Source organism: Sciurus vulgaris (genome assembly GCF_902686455.1).
Source record: "Sciurus vulgaris genome assembly, chromosome: 10".
Taxonomy (NCBI): domain Eukaryota; kingdom Metazoa; phylum Chordata; class Mammalia; order Rodentia; family Sciuridae; genus Sciurus; species Sciurus vulgaris.
The window spans coordinates 139,943,762-139,961,001 of NC_136470.1; the positions used below are offsets into that span (position 1 = coordinate 139,943,762).

The following is a 17,240-nucleotide window of genomic DNA, read 5'->3' on the forward strand; positions in this document are numbered from 1 at the left end:
TCCCACACTCCCGGCCCGGGCACCTGCTCCGCAGCCACTGGGATTCACCCTGCCATGCCCTGCCCCTGCCCACCCCAGCACCCCAGCGTCCGCCGTTCCTGGACTCTTCCAGTCCACGGTGACGGTGCCTGGTCCAGCCCCCACTTCCTCCAGCACTGCCCGCGGTGTCCCCTGGGAGCACCCTTCCTTGAGGAATCTGGTTCGAGCTCCTGACTCCTCAGCCTCTGCTCTGGACGCCCCTTCCCCTGCTATCTGCAGCTCTCCCTCGGCCTCTGCTCTGGACGCCCCTCCACCTGCTACCTGCAGCTCTCTGCAGGGCCCCGCACCCCAAGACTGTGCAGCTGCTTCCCTCCTGGCTCCTAGATGGCGACGGCTCCTCCTCCCGAGAAGGCCTCCGCTCTGGTGCTCCTGCCACACCGCAGACCCGAGTCCCTGCGGAAGCGTGTGGTACTGCTCCCGGTCTCCCTCCTACGCCAACTGCCTCATCCGCGAGCTCCCAGGCAGAGGGCCTTCTGCCTGGTCTCAGTTCCGTGACCTCATCTTGGTGACCTGACGACCTAGTTCTCTGCCAACGGCCAACCACAACCTGGGAGGCTGATGCCCCACATTCCACCCAGCACAGTCCTCCACTCACCTCCTCCAGTCCTAACCCCAGCTCCTAAACGCTGGGCCTGCCACTGTCCCCTCCTGGGCTCCCCCGTGTCCTCGGATCCAGCACAGGAACCGAGTTCCTGGAACCCAGCCGTGATCACCTCCACGGCTGTGTGTGCCTGGTAAATCCTGGTTGCACGCAGCTCCCTTCCATTCTGCACCCTTACAGCTGGATGAGGGACAGCTCAATGGACAACTGCCACGCAAAAACTTCTGACCTGTTGCAAGCACACTGAATAACTACCCTGCCTAATAAAGAATGCGAGGACATGAGCTCAGGGAAGCTGAGGGAAAATAAGATGCCTTGTGTCTGGTCAAATATACTGGGAGTTTCAGAACAAGCCACTCTGTTCAAGGGGTTTCGAATTTCTTTTCTACCGTGGTGGACGTCTGCCTACCAACCACTCCCTGCAACTCTCCTTGAACTACATCAGCATCTTTTCTAAAATTTCAATTATCCTCTCACACAACAGCAAATGCAGTCATCGTCTATAAAAGCAAAACACTGCCTTCTGATGAAGCCGATCTGTTGCTCGGGTAACGATCGACATAGTGGGAACTTCTCACGGTGTGCTCCTGTCCAGAGCCGCCCTCAGGCTGCTCACACCGCACGCGCTTCCCACACCCAGAAGGCGGGGCTTCAGGAGAAGCAGGGCGACGTCTCTCCAGGATCTCACTGACCTCCTGGCCAGGCTTCTGCTCCAATTCACAAATTAAAAGAGGTCCTATTAGTCAAAAGTGTCTATTTCCTGTTAAAAAGAGCCCTTCAGACAGAGCGACTGAGGACCTAAAACTGTGACGTGGGGCATCTAAATAGGCCCTGGACATAACTGCAGGGCTATCCCAAGTACTTCCAAAGAAATAAGATCAAGGAAACGCAGTGCTGCCCTTCGAGATGACCAGAGTCCCCAAGGGCTCAGCACGAAACGACCTCCAGCCGAGGGGAAGACGGGGAACCGGGGAGCCTCAGAAACCAGGTGGGCAGCCTGGCGCCCCCCGGGCTCTCGGAGCCCCCACGCTCCCCAGGCCGCTGCGCAGACCCAGCTGGTCTACTCCTCAAGCCGGGGAGCCTGGGCCTCGAGGGGCGGCCACCATGGGTGAACCTTAAAAACTGTCTCCTAACTGTCCTTCTAAGCAGTGACCAGGGCGATGCCCCTGATGCAGACCGCCTCTGCCTTGCTGCTCTCAGACGTCTGGTCCAGATGGCGGACGGTGGCCGCCCAGCACGGAGCGCGGCTTCCCTCCCATCTGCAGAGCTGAGTCCACCGTTGGCTTCTGGATGCAAAACAGGATGCAAGAAACAGGCCTGCCTGGCTGCCCAACTGGTGTACCACCAATCGCCCAGTACCGTCATCTTACTAGGCCAGTCTGCACTGTGTGAAAAATCATGGAGGGCTTTGCACGTCCTTTGCTACCTGTTTAATGAGTTTAATGTAGAAATAAACTCTTGACTCCACTCAGAAGTAGCAGATGGGTTATTCTTCCTGGTCTGCCACCATCCAGTGGAATCCTATGGATCAAAGGGTGGACAGCACTGGCTCCGGCCAGCTCCCGCGTGTTCTCGCGCCAGGCTCACACGGAGCCTCCCAAGGCATGGAGTGCACTCTCCTGCGGCCAGCCGGCACCCGCCACTCCTCTGCTCAGTGCAACGACTGTGCTGAGACAGGAGCCCTAGGCGGCGGTGCGGGGCCACCGCCAGATGGCACCGCGCAACACCTCTTCCTCCCGCTTACTCGGGCCCAGAAGGTGCCAGGCAGCCTGTGCTGGGCTGGGAGAGAAGCCCTTTTCCTTGGGGAAGTCAATGCTAATCAGACTTCCACACCTTTGTCACTGTCCCTGAACAAACCTATGGTTTACATAGTCTCTCAAACAATTTGGACCATGGAATTAGGAAGTCAAATTACTGGGGAAAAAATCAAATGGAAAAACCGCCTTTCCTTGCGCCCCAGGCTTCCTTTCATTGTCTGATCTGGGCTCCCGGCTCGCAGCTGCTCCTCCAGGCTGCGTGCCTGGGGCTGGCGGCTGTCCCCATCAGGTGCGCAGGCAGCCCACCCACAGAAGCCTGCGGCTCTGGGCGCAGACGGGGTGGTGTGTTACGGTTTCCTCTTTCCTTTTTAACAGAATGGAGCACTACGGGTGGAGAGCGGTGTACCCTAAGCTCGCCTCTCCAAGTACGTCCCAGGGAGGGACTGTCAGGCAGCTCGGAGGAGGCGTGCTTCCGTTACACACAACGGAAGCGAGACGGCCCTCGTGTAAACCGCTGCTTCCTCAGGCAGAGTGCTGCAGAGCACGTGAACTTTCAGTCCCAAAAACCTCCAGAGGAATTTTCCCACCAGGTGTGTATTTATTACCTTTAAACCTGGAAAACATTCCAAGACAGCACGTAACATAGTGCACTTTGGAAACACCTGCCCACGTGGGTATGTGCAGTGTGATCACAGGGCAGAGGCCATCTACAGCACGGTGGTCACCCTGGGGAGGAGGGCGAGGGAGGCGGGCGGAGGGATTCCGGGTCATCGACAGTATCCTGTATCCAGTCTGCTGTTTTGAAGAGGGGAATCTGACATCACCAAGGCAAAAACAAATTTAGTATCTGTCAAATCTGGACAGAGATCTTGGCGGCTGATGATTTCCTGCCGGCCTGAACTATTCCACAAGCAAAAGACTTCGAGATCACAGAGGCACAGACATGAAAGCCGCTGTCACTCAGTTGTCTGCGGATGCCCCAGGAGCAGCGGAAGGCCTCCCAGGTGAGGGAAGGTCCTCTCTGTCCCACTGGCTGCCATCCACAGAGAGGTGAGCTTGGAGCGGGGAGCCGGTGGGTGACCCAAAGGAGGGCTTTCCCATACAAGAGCGATGCCGTCTCACTAAAAAACACCCACAAAACATTCAGGATCAAACTGAACGGGTTCCTGCTATGTGGACGGAGAAGCGGTATTCAGTGTGATGCAGGTGTTCATTCTTAAATCAATCTATAATTCTAACACAATTCTAATTTGGGGGCAGGCGACAGGGAGGGGGATAACTGAGCTGATTTTAAAAGAATGGGAAAACAGACATGAAGAAACAGCCGGAAGGAGGGGAAATGGGAATGAATTGGCCCCACGATGTATCAACACACTAACGCAAGGGCCGCTGGGCGGACTGACGAGGGGACGAGGGCTCACCCACGGACACAGGTGGCTCTCCCAATCCACGGGGAACTCAGTCACTCAGCAGGCGATCCTGGGAGGCTGGGGCACCTCTGAAGGTAAACTGGACCCCTCTTCAGGCATTTTCTTGGCTCACATCCCAGAGTGGGGGAGTCGGAGGCCAGCAGGTGACGGGCCGTCCTGCCCTGTGGCTGGACGGGCCTTTCAACATGCATGCCCCCAGGGAGGGCCCGCCTAAGGCTTGCTGGCCATGTCGTGAGGGTGAGCGAGAAAGCTGAAAGGCCTGGTGACCAGGTGGACCCAGGAGGGTGGCAGGAAGGCGGGGCTGGAGGCTGGCGCAGAGTGAGGCCAGCCTCCGCGGCTCTCAGTCCCGGGGCAGGTCGCACACACGCCCGGGCGCGCGCTGATGGCCCGTGTGACAGAGGGAGACCCAAGCCCACACTCCTCCTTTTACAAACTGAAAGGAAAAGACGCTGCAGAGACGAGCCAAAGGAGACTGATCTGGCAGCCATCTCCTCCAGACAGGCGCCCTCTGCCCACCACCGGGAGGCTCCTGGCCGCAGGCTGCCTAACCAGGCGCACGCCCGTCCTCAAGAAGATCCTCCCAGGAGCTGGGAGGAGGCCACTACGGCACCTCCCTCCGGCTTCCACTTGCATGCTGCTCCACCACGTCCATGCCCCGGGGGCCACCACGCCTCCGGACGTCCGCAGGAGTCTGATGGTGGTGACCTCACAACTACCTGCGGTGATGCCTCTGGTGACAGCTGTGCTCGTCAGAGGCCTCCAGAGTGCCGGGCGGTGAAGGAATGAAGAGGGAGGAAAGGAGACCCTCCTCCACCTGCGTCTCACCAGGAGGTGCAAGACCCAACGCCGCGACAGAAACAGCGCCGCCTGATGTTCCAGCAGCATGTGCTGCTTTTCCTTGATCCAGGACGCTCCTCGCTCCCCAAGGACGCAGTCTATTCTGCAGAGGACGCCGGGCAACTCCAGGGACTTCGGTTTTCTAGGACGGGAAAGAACGCTTCCATGGGAAACCTCAAGCGGAACCAGACCAGGTCGCCCCCTTGCAGCGAGGCCACAGGCTGTCAGCCGCCCTGCATCGGAGCTCCTCAGAACGCGAGCCCCGCCTCACGTCCCTGGTGGCGCTGCGACGGAAAAGCCTCTTATTAAACCTGAGGACTGGCAACGTGTCACAGATGGTGCTCAAGCTCTAGACACAGGCCCTGAAGATGAACCAGGCTCCAGGAGGGGAAGTCACCTGTCCGGAGGTGATGCAAAGGAGACCTCCCCCAGACACCCACGCTAGACCAGCCAAAGGAGAGGGAAACCAGCGAGCACGGGTCGGTGCTGCTTCCCGTCTTCTCAACCAGCGGAACCACGCAATACCAAAACCTGCATCAAAAATGGCGTTTCTCAAACAAAGTGAAAGTTTCTAGGCATTTTTCCCAATATTATGGAATGAGGGGAAATGCTCCAGAAAAATAAAACCAAGCAGCAATGAACACAAAGAATCGAGATTTGAATGAGAATCCTGGCTCTGCTGAGACACCTGGAGTGCCATTCTTCAAAATGCCGGGGACCACAGGCGTTCTGGTTTCCTATATTTTTAGGTTTGGCAGTATCTGCACATACGCGATGACGAATCTGGAGGAAGGAGCCAAGTCTAAGCCCGAGGTTCATTCACAAGCCTGAAGGTAATTTCACAGGACACTTCTAATTTTTTTTGTGCCTGAAATGCAGTGTCCTGGTGTGAACTTTTCCACCGGTCAGCACCTGAGACGGCCGGATCGTGGCGCACTGCTGATTTCAGGGTCTCGCATCAGATGCTCCGCCCAACCTGCCCCGAGCCCTCACCTGTGGCGTGGGAACAGCCCAGGTCACCGTGATGACCCAGCCTTGCTGGGCACATGCTCTGAGCACCGTGCAGGGCATGAGGCACACGCCGTCGCTGTGACGACTGCAGTGAGGGGCAGCAGTGCCTGAGAACATCGTGGCTGGATCATCTGGGGGCAGAGGGCTGGGCAGGGAATGCGGCTCCCCGAGTCTGGCCTCCTGCGGTCTGCGCCTAGAGCCCAGCCTCCCTTACGCCTTTCTCAGCAGAGTCCTCTTCATCCTTCAGGTCTCAGATTGATAGACTGGCATCCCCACCAGGGGCGTCCGTCCATCTCTCCAGAAGGGGTCGAGGCCGCTGCCCTGTGGTCCTGTAAAACCGTGGTCTCCCCTTCCGTAACGCCTGGTGTCAACTGTGTGTCCACGTCTGCTGCACTGACCTTCACTGCCTCGGTGTGCAGCAAAGCACCCAGCGCGTGATGACCACCCAGCAAACACTGGTGGAAGCCGGCCGGGCGGAGGCCCACGTGCCGGCTGTTGGAATGCAGGCGTCACTGGGTGGGCAGAGGCCCCCTTCCGCCCCTCGCTGAGATCTCCTTCGTTTCTCTTGTAGCTGCAGAGGACACACATGGCCTCTGTATTCTACTTCTCTTCTCTTGTTCTATACTCACTTTTAAGTAAAGGGTGTTTTTGTACGTTTACTGTCAGCTGGCCAAGCTCCCCGTCGGGTGACTCTGTGTCTGCTGGTGACGCCCGCAGCCTCTCATCAGGAGCCAGCTGAGCTGTGCCTTCCTCTCCCAGGGGCCTGAGCAGCGCACTGGCCTTGGCCACATGGATGTCCAGGGCATCGTCGGAGCCTGTGTGGTCTGCTGCTTGCTGCCCTGGACGGCCTGCAGTCTCGCACTCAGTGGTCCGGCGAGCGTGGGGAAGGCATGGTCCTCTGGCTTCTTTCTTCTGGGGACTCTCATCCGAGGACACAAGGGTGGCAGGCGGCGTCCAGGTGTGCAGCCCCCAGAAGGTGGGAGGTGTGTCTTCTCATGGTGTCTGCAGACACCTTTCGTCACCATCCTGCAGTTCGGAGCCTTTGCTGGGGCTCCAGCTGTGGGGGAGGCGGGCCTTCTTCCCTTCTGGAGACATCTTCACGAAATGGTTGATGAACACTTTCGGTTACTTAGCTTCAGCCAGAACAAACCTGAAGCTTATTAATCAGGTGGCTCCTCACGTCACTGACGTGTGACCCACGTACTTCTCCAGAAACAACACAACCTCAAGGTGAAGAGTGGGTTAGGCTGGATTTGCAAAACCGCTCCTCAGAGGAAGCTCCTTTGCTTGCTTTTGGCGTGTATTACCGTATCAACTAACCTTTAGGCAGCAGGTGTTCTCTACACAAAAGGTCTAAGCAATAAAAATGCTGGATTATCTCCCTCTCTCTCACACACAACCAAAAAACAAGGGCAGCAAGTCCAGCGAGTCTGGGAAGCACTACACACACTCTTCCGCAATGGGAGAGGTGCTACTGGACCATCTGAGGGTTGGGAAGACTTCTCAGGCAAGGGCAGCTCTCACTGGGAGACGGTCCCTCTTCTCCCAGCCCTGAAGGCTCAGCAGCCTCCCGGGACCCAGCACCTTTCTGCTCAGCAGCTGTTCTGTTCTGTGCTGACTCTGGCCCTGGGCACAGCATCAGGACGTGGAAGGGACCAGGGGTGAGCAGCAGAGGAGCCAACGTCAAGTGGCTTTTCTCCATCAGCAGAGGCCAGCTTGCCAGGGTCCTCAGGAGACCTCTCGTGCCTTCTGTTCGTGCCTCCTGTTGCTGCTCGGGTCACCAGACTTCTCATCGCAAGGCAGGCAAGGAAAGCAAGGGAGCAGCAGGAGAGCCACGTTCAGTGGGGACGCACGCTGGGGCTGGGCACGTGGGTTTGAGGGCAAGGAGCAGGACAGGGTGGCAGCTGGACAGATCCTAAGAGTCCAGCCTTGGGCTCAGGCCCTGCCATGAGCAGCCTAGGAAGCAGTATGAGCTCTCGGAGCAACAGCGCGAACAGGGAGGCAGGGCTCACTGCCGAGGACACAGCAAGGCCGCAGGTTTGCATCCCCGTGCCCGTCCTCCCGCTGCAGTCCACAGAGCCAGCGGCCAAGGGCAGTGGGCGCACCCTTCAGAGCAGGCAGAGGGGTAGACGGAGTGCGGTCCAGCAGAGAGGAACACGGGCGGGTCCCACTGGCGGTGAGGAGCTGCCCAGGGCAGAGGGCACCTGAGGCTTTTCTACGAAGGGCCAGCTGAGACTGCCAGAGGTCTCACCAGGGACAGACGAGCAGATCTGTATTTTTAAATTAATTACTTTGCAGTGCTGGAGAGTCGACCCAGGGCCTTCACGCGCGAGGCAAGCACTCCACCACCGAGCAACGTACACCTCAGCCCTTTGGAGTTTATTGTGAGAAGGATCTTGTTCGAGGCTGGCCTCAAACTCTTGATCTTCCTGCCTCAGCCTCCCAAGCCTCGAGATTCTGGGCGTGCGCCACCTCGACCACCCAGCTAGATTTGTCTTCCCATGTGGTTCTCTGGCCATGGAACGTAAAATGAATGAGGGGCACTGTGAACTCAGTCAGACGTGTCTCAGAGGAAGAGTTCAAGGGCTGGCGTGGAGAGAAGCAATTCCGGGGACAAGGGGACACAGTGACAGGGCAGGGTCAGGCCATCTTCCAGGTCAACCGTGGAGCAACGGAGTGGATGGAGATGCCTTTCACTTCAGAGCAAATAAACCCCAGAGAAGGAACGGATTTGATGGAGACGTGGACAGGAAAGAAATCTGAGGCCTCGGCTTGAGGTGTTCCTGTCCCGCGAGCAGGACGACACTCAGCGTGCTCCAGAACCAGCTTGAGGCCTGACCGCACCGCTTGGTTCAGTGTTTTCTTTCTCTTCTCTCCTGTTTGTGGGGCTGGGGTCGACCCTGGGGCGGCCGTTTCTTAATGAGGTGTTAAGGGAGGAAGTGAAGAAGGGCTGGAGATGGCGGCGGGTTGAACTTTTCAAAGAGTAGGATGAAGTCCAGACCCCCAGGGCCTCGCAGGCCACCTGTGCAGACACGGTCATCGAGCTAAGGGCAGCCTGATACAGTGGGCCTACACCATGGAAATAACCAGTGTCCTCAGAAGAGGAGGCAGATTAAGAGGCACAGGAGAGACGAAGGCCACAGGGGACGTGGGCAGAGAGCAGAGTCAGGGTCTGCAGGCCAGGGGGCAGCAGGCGCCTCCATACCCGGCTCTTCTCCGGGCCTTCTGGGGGGTGGGGACACTGCCGACACCGCCATCTGGGCTTCTGGCCTACTGAACTGGGAGGTGCTAAACTCTTTTTATTTTAAACTCCACTTTGCGGTTCTTTGAAAGAGCAGCTACAGGAAACTAACAAGCCCGGGGACAAAATGTTTGCTTTTGGCATCAGACAAAACTGGGAGGGAAGACCACAGCCAGCTCTCAGGCACTGATAGAAAGGTGATAAGCCAATCAACTGCCCAGCAAAACTCACCTGCCAGGAGCAGCAACCTCTCGAGGTCTCGGACGCAGGTTTCATTGCACAGTAGGGACAGGAGTATTTAACCTAAGAGGCTGCACACCTGGCCGTCTGTCCTGCGGTTGCTATGGTTAAGTTCTTAGGCACAAACTGGACTGCAGACTAAGCTAGTCATTATGCATCTACTACAGTCTGTGCTTCTATGGTACGGCATCCCTGTCACTGCAGAGCTGGGCCTGGCCACCCTCGCCACCCCAAGGAGAAGCTGCTTTAGTGTGCTGCTGCTCTCAAAGCGGTTCCAGGCGATGTTCTCAGCTGTCACAGCGGAGGTAGGTTCACCCAGTCAGCAGTGAGCAGAGCCAGGCATGCTGCTCAGACGTTCTCTGGGGCACAGGACATCCCAAACAGAGCACCGATGGGCCCAAACGTCAATGTGTCGAGCTGAACCATCTGCCCTGGTGGTGCCCAGGCAGCTGCCAGTCATAGATGCAAATGCCAAAGAATCCACCTCCTCATGAACAGCAGGCAAACTAAACTTGCACTCTAGAAATTTGGTAAACTGCACTACTAATAAAGTGAAATCATCCCCGAGCTAGTGGAAACTTTCAACTTTCTTCTAGTATTCCAAAGAAGCGAAAATTCCTGCCCCTGAAGACACCCCATGTCTGCTAACCAAGCCCCACTCTGCAAGCACCAACAGTAAGGCATGTCCTCAAAGCCAAGGGCCACACCCCTGGGCATCTCTGAATGCCCTCAGCATAAACCACCAGCCAGTCTGTGTGGGAGGAGGAAGGGAAATGTCCTATAAGGAGCCACACCCGGTAGCTAGTCCCTTCCTTGCAGCTGGAAGCCACTGGAGGCCCCGCAGCTAAGCCCCTGGACTGCACTGGGGCTGCAGTAGTGCAGTTAGCAGCGGTGGGTGGACCAGCCTCTGCCGGCACAGGTAGCAGCTCCTTATCTGCAGCTTGCGGCCACGTCTCACTGACTGCCTTCCTCAAAGCCGCTGTATCGCCGCTGCCGCCGTCTCCGGCATGCAAAGCACTTGGAGTTACCTCCTGGAAGCCACTGTGTAAAGTCGGCTGTGCATACTGCACATTTTTAACCAGTCTGTTCATCAAGAGTCTGGTCTGCTTGTCACCTTTTACCACATCTCAGGCCACAAGCAAGTGGGGCCTCCGACGCTCTTCCCTCGGTAAGAGCACCCTAGAGCTGTGCCGAGCACACGGTAAAGCAAGGGGCCCAGCGAGGGTGCAGCAGTCGGGTCCTCAGGACACCCTCTCCAGCGGAGCTGAGTGTCTTGCTCCCTCTGTCATTAAGAATCCAAGTCCAAACAGCCCTGAGCAAACGACAGTGGGCCAGTTTGGGCAGTAATGCGAAATACAATCGCTGAACCACCCATGTGGGTGCAGTGGGCCAAGGGGACAGGCAGACCTGAGCTGTAACCTCCAGAAGTGAGTGTTTTCTAATCTGTGCAAGTGCAAGACTTGCACAACACTGTTTCAAACACCCTGGAGGTTTTCCTCGAGCTACTGAAGTCAGCATAATCAAAATGGCACTACCATTCAAGACTGGCTCCATACCATCAATGCACATTGTATCATTTAAGTCAAAAGATTAATTAAAGTTTTTGATCCATTGAGGTGGAACGAATAGTTAAACAAATGGAAGATGTTCAAAGTCAAGGAGAGACACGTACAATCATTCTCCCCTAAAAACATCTGATAGAAAGCCAAGGAAACATGCTATCCCACGGGAAAGCAGTACCAAAGAAGAACACAAAAATTACGATTTCTGTCCAGCCTTTACTTATGGAATTTACTTAGCTACTAGAAGCATTTAGACTACCTCAAATAAGAGAAATAACTTCTCCTTGCAGATAAGGAACACCGTTTTCCAAAGTATAAAAACTAGAATCTTAACACATTTACTCATAGAATGGCTTTTCAGAGTAAACTATACAGAGCTGTCCTTTGCCTATTCAGCCAAAGAGCAGAATAACTCACGATATGGTCTGATAAAGGAGAAAAGCTCTCCAGGCGTGGTGGTGCACACCTGAAATCCCAGAGGCTCAGGAGGCTGAGGCAGGAAGACTGCAAGCCCAAAGCCAGCCTCAGCCACTGAGTGAGGCCCTAAGCAACTCAGCAAAACTCTGTCTCAAAATTTTAAAAAAGGGCCAGGGATGTGGCTCGGTGGTTAAGTGCCCCCAGGTTCAATCCCCAATCCCTGATACCCATCCCTCAAAGAAGGAGTAAACCTCAATCTGTGTTTCAGTTTAGTTCAAATCATCAAGCTACAAAGTGAGCGAACTCAGAAGCAGCGCTGATACAGAGATTTCACGATGAATTTGGACTTATTTTGTGTTTCACAGGGTTGTTTCTGTCGCTGCCCATGCTGCCGAGATCGGGCCCTGAGAGCCCCTCGCCGGTCACATGCCACAGTTCACACCAGCCTTCTTCCCTTCATATATGGAAACACACCACCGAGTCCCATTTCTGTGAAATCTCAGTCCACATTCTAGGGAGGATGAAAGGCTGGTGGAGAATCAGCAGGCACACATGGCACTGGCTGCGTGTGTACACGCTCCCCAGCCGAGGAGGGCGCGGGTGCGTGCCTGTGCGTGTCGGGGGGCAGTCTGGCGCGACCGTACTGCAGAGGCTTAGGGACACTCCTCCTGGCCACCTCCCGGGCACACCCGCAGAGGTGGGGGGCCACACACTGGAGGGCTCTGTGCCCTCCCGAAGGAGCACAGCTCACCCCTCCAGCGGGCCAGCCTGTGGACCAGCGGTCACCAGGAGCACGGCGCCGTCCCCAGCCTGTCTGACCCGTCCTGTGATCTGTCCTACACCAAGTTCCACCACAGGAGTTTCAACGACCCCGAACGGGAACGAGGAGCGTACACTCCCAGGGATGCAGAGGACCGGCGGCTGCCGAGGGTGAGATGCTCAGGATGGTGGCCAGCGCCCCACGGAAGCTCAGAGGTGGACTAGACGTCACGTCGCAGCCAGAGGCCATCTGAGGGGAAGGACGCGCGGAGGCCACCACGACCGACTTGCAGTCTCGCCTCCCCTCCCCAGGCCTGCAAGCGGGATCACCAGGCAGGCACGCGAGTGAGGGGACCCCGGGCCGGACCGCGGCAGCAGTGTGCCCCGCTCACCTCTTCTTCTTGGTGATGATGAGCACGTCGTTGAAGAGGAAGAAGTAGACCTGCTGCCTGGAGGTCCTCCTGGAGAAGAGCACCGTGTCCTCCACGAAGGCCGTCAGCTCCCCCCGCTTCACCAGCCAGCGCGAGGAGGACACCAAGGGAAAGGGCTGCGGAGAGAGGGCAGCGCCGTCAGTCACAGGTGGCCCCGCGGAACACAGGAAGGGCCGTCCAGCCGCGGGAGCTGCCCCCAGTGCGCACCGCGAACCCCACCGAGACGCGAGGAATCCCGCCCGCTCAGGCCCTGGCATGAAGCCCCGTCACCCCATCCGGTGGATCATAACCAAGGGCTCGGGGAAAGTCACTTAGAACCAGGTCACGAATATAAAACTGCAGGCTTTTTAAAAAATCCTGAACATACAGAAAAACAAAGGTAACTGGTCACCAAGGACAGCCATGAGTCTCTATTCAGCTTATGAATTTAAAAGACCTTCCCAAGAGACAGAGAAGCCCACGGACTCGGTTCTGTCTGCCGATGGTCTGCCTGGCCACACTCTCGACAGTATTTCGAGCTAATGATCTTTTTCCTGAATTAAGTTCGTCCCTGAAAGCACCAAGTCACGTTCATGAACTTCTAGAATATTCCGTCATCATCTCATCGGAAAGGCTGGACAAGGAACCGCACTGCCCTCCTCTGCAGGAGGCCCTGCACAAGCCAGCTGTAGACTCTCAAGCCACAGAGGAACTCCTGGAGCTCTTCATGGTGGCTGTTTTTAAGTCATCAGAAATACCCGCTACCAAAAATCTGATTTAAAAAAAAAATAACCCTAGAGCCATAAAATAAGCAAAAGTTCTAGAACAGAAAAACACGCAGCTGTTGGCAAAACGAAAGGTCTTCCTTTTCAGGGAATGTGATTAAAAATAGCTAAAGGAAATTGGGATATTAGGGAGGAAATGAGGGGGCTCAGAAAGGATTCCACAGTTTAAAAACCTGACAAAGGGCTTTCACAGGAAGGTTGCTCCCTGGTTACACACAGGGTCGGCAAGCAAGAGGGAAGGCTGTGGTGACCCCATTCTCCAACCGCGCTAAGGACGTTCATGGCTTCTGCAGCCCCCAACTCCTGACTCGGACAACCGTCCTCAGGAACACAGGAGAACTTAAAGGCAGGGGCTGGGGGAGCGGCTGAAAGAAGAGACGGAGGAGGGAGAAAGAGAGATACTGCGGGGGCACGGGAGGGATGGAGGAAGAGATGAGGGGGAGAGAGATAAAGAGAGACAGGAAGAGAGACACGGGGGGATGGAGGAAGAGATGAGGGGGAGAGAGATAAAGAGAGACAGGGAGAGAGACACGGGGGGATGGAGGAAGAGATGAGGGGGAGAGAGAAAGAGAGAGAGACAGGGAGAGAGACACAGGGAGGGATGGAGGAAGAGATGAGGGGGAGAGAGAAAGAGAGAGAGACAGGGAGAGAGACACAGGGAGGGATGGAGGAAGAGATGAGGGGGGAGAGAGATAAAGAGAGACAGGAAGAGAGACACGGGGGGATGGAGGAAGAGATGAGGGGGAGAGAGAGAGAGAGACAGGGAGAGAGACACGGGGGGGATGGAGGAAGAGATGAGGGGGAGAGAGATAAAGAGAGACAGGAAGAGAGACACGGGGGGATGGAGGAAGAGATGAGGGGGAGAGAGAAAGAGAGAGAGACAGGGAGAGAGACACAGGGAGGGATGGAGGAAGAGATGAGGGGGAGAGAGATAAAGAGAGACAGGAAGAGAGACACGGGGGGATGGAGGAAGAGATGAGGGGGAGAGAGAAAGAGAGACAGGGAGAGAGACACAGGGAGGGATGGAGGAAGAGATGAGGGGGAGAGAGAGAAGAGAGAGGAGACAGGGAGAGAGACACAGGGAGGGATGGAGGAAGAGATGAGGGGGGAGAGAGAAAGAGAGAGAGACAGGGAGAGAGACACAGGGAGGGATGGAGGAAGAGATGAGGGGGGAGAGAGATAAAGAGAGACAGGAAGAGAGACACGGGGGGATGGAGGAAGAGATGAGGGGGAGAGAGATAAAGAGAGAGACAGGGAGAGAGACACGGGGGGGATGGAGGAAGAGATGAGGGGGAGAGAGAAAGAGAGAGAGACAGGGAGAGAGACACAGGGGGGGATGGAGGAAGAGATGAGGGGAGAGAGAGAGAGAGAGACAGGGAGAGAGACACAGGGAGGGATGGAGGAAGAGATGAGGGGGAGAGAGATAAAGAGAGACAGGAAGAGAGACACGGGGGGATGGAGGAAGAGATGAGGGGGGAGAGAGATAAAGAGAGACAGGGAGAGAGACACAGGGGGGGATGGAGGAAGAGATGAGGGGGAGAGAGAAAGAGAGAGAGACAGGGAGAGAGACACAGGGGGGGATGGAGGAAGAGATGAGGGGGAGAGAGAGAGAGAGACAGGGAGAGAGACATAGGGAGGGATGGAGGAAGAGATGAGGGGGAGAGAGAGAAAGAGAGAGAGACAGGGAGAGAGACACAGGGGGGGGATGGAGGAAGAGATGAGGGGGAGAGAGAGAGAGAGACAGGGAGAGAGACACGGGGGGGATGGAGGAAGAGATGAGGGGGAGAGAGATAAAGAGAGAGACAGGTAGAGAGACACAGGGAGGATGGAGGAAGAGATGAGGGGGAGAGAGATAAAGAGAGACAGGAAGAGAGACACAGGGGGATGGAGGAAGAGATGAGGGGGAGAGAGATAAAGAGAGAGACAGGTAGAGAGACACAGGGAGGGATGGAGGAAGAGATGAGGGGGAGAGAGAAAGAGAGAGAGACAGGGAGAGAGACACAGGGAGGGATGGAGGAAGAGATGAGGGGGAGAGAGATAAAGAGAGACAGGGAGAGAGACACGGGGGGGATGGAGGAAGAGATGAGGGGGAGAGAGATAAAGAGAGACAGGGAGAGAGACACGGGGGGATGGAGGAAGAGATGAGGGGGAGAGAGAAAGAGAGAGAGACAGAGAGAGAGACACAGGGAGGGATGGAGGAAGAGATGAGGGGGAGAGAGATAAAGAGAGACAGGAAGAGAGACACGGGGGGATGGAGGAAGAGATGAGGGGGAGAGAGAAGAGAGAGAGACAGGGAGAGAGACACAGGGAGGGATGGAGGAAGAGATGAGGGGGAGAGAGATAAAGAGAGACAGGAAGAGAGACACGGGGGGGATGGAGGAAGAGATGAGGGGGAGAGAGAAAGAGAGAGAGACAGGGAGAGAGACACAGGGGGGGATGGAGGAAGAGATGAGGGGGAGAGAGATAAAGAGAGACAGGAAGAGAGACACAGGGGGGGATGGAGGAAGAGATGAGGGGGAGAGAGAAAGAGAGAGAGACAGGGAGAGAGACACAGGGAGGGATGGAGGAAGAGATGAGGGGGGAGAGAGATAAAGAGAGACAGGAAGAGAGACACGGGGGGATGGAGGAAGAGATGAGGGGGAGAGAGAAAGAGAGAGAGACAGGGAGAGAGACACAGGGAGGGATGGAGGAAGAGATGAGGGGGAGAGAGAAAGAGAGAGAGACGGGAGAGAGACACAGGGAGGGATGGAGGAAGAGATGAGGGGGAGAGAGATAAAGAGAGACACAGGGGGGGATGGAGGAAGAGATGAGGGGGAGAGAGATAAAGAGAGACAGGGAGAGAGACACAGGGGGGGATGGAGGAAGAGATGAGGGGGAGAGAGAAAGAGAGAGAGACAGGGAGAGAGACACAGGGAGGGATGGAGGAAGAGATGAGGGGGAGAGAGAAAGAGAGAGAGACAGGGAGAGAGACACAGGGAGGGATGGAGGAAGAGATGAGGGGGAGAGAGATAAAGAGAGACAGGAAGAGAGACACGGGGGGATGGAGGAAGAGATGAGGGGGGAGAGATAAAGAGAGACAGGGAGAGAGACACAGGGGGGGATGGAGGAAGAGATGAGGGGGAGAGAGAAAGAGAGAGAGACAGGAAGAGAGACACAGGGGGGGATGGAGGAAGAGATGAGGGAGAGAGAGAAAGAGAGACAGGAAGAGAGACACGCGGGGGATGGAGGAAGAGATGAGGGGGAGAGAGATAAAGAGAGACAGGGAGAGAGACACAGGGAGGGATGGAGGAAGAGATGAGGGGGAGAGAGATAAAGAGAGACAGGGAGAGAGACACAGGGAGGGATGGAGGAAGAGATGAGGGGGAGAGAGATAAAGAGAGACAGGAAGAGAGACACGGGGGGATGGAGGAAGAGATGAGGGGGAGAGAGATAAAGAGAGACAGGGAGAGAGACACAGGGAGGGATGGAGGAAGAGATGAGGGGGAGAGAGAAAGAGAGAGAGACAGGGAGAGAGACACAGGGAAGGATGGAGGAAGAGATGAGGGGGAGAGAGAAAGAGAGAGAGACAGGGAGAGAGACACAGGGAGGGATGGAGGAAGAGATGAGGGGGAGAGAGATAAAGAGAGACAGGAAGAGAGACACAGGGGGGATGGAGGAAGAGATGAGGGGGAGAGAGAGAGAGAGACAGGGAGAGAGACACGGGGGGAATGGAGGAAGAGATGAGGGGGAGAGAGAGACACAGGGAGAGAGACACAGGGAGGGATGGAGGAAGAGAGGGCAGAAGGGAGGAAGCGGGAGAGCTCGCTCCTGCAAGTGCTTAGCCAACACCAGCACCCAAGGAGGGGAGGTCACAGCAGGTTAGTCTGTCAAGGGGCTGCCACTCTTGGGGACAGAGGGCCCTGCAGGTGTACCTCACCTACAGATGGACCAAGGGCAGCAGTTCAGTGCACATGGCCCCTAGGTTGCTCTCAGTTGAGGGATGGGAAAGAAAGAGGGTTTTTTGTTTGTTTTTTGTACCAGGGATTGAACCCAAGGGCGCTTGCCCACTGAGCCACATCCCAGCCCTTTTAAAATATTTTATTAAGAGACAGGGCGTCACTGAGTTGCTGAGGCTGGCTTTGAACTCTCGATCCTCCTGTCTCAGCCTCCAG

At 56.2% G+C, this 17,240-nt stretch overlaps 1 protein-coding gene across 3 annotated transcripts in view; it reads right to left on the reverse strand.

Annotated features, from left to right (window-relative positions):
* The window catches only part of ARHGEF26 (Rho guanine nucleotide exchange factor 26), a 109,241-nt gene that overhangs the window by 13,924 nt on the left and 78,077 nt on the right, over window positions 1-17,240 (reverse strand). For 2 of the 3 annotated variants that reach the window (XM_079100511.1, XM_079100510.1), the window contains exon 10: window positions 12,287-12,441. In XM_079100511.1, coding sequence (XP_078956637.1) covers window positions 12,287-12,441 — 155 coding nt within the window. Of the gene's footprint in view, window positions 1-11,777; window positions 12,145-12,286; window positions 12,442-17,240 lie in introns of those variants that run through there. The other variant, XM_079100512.1, reaches the window with a different exon arrangement.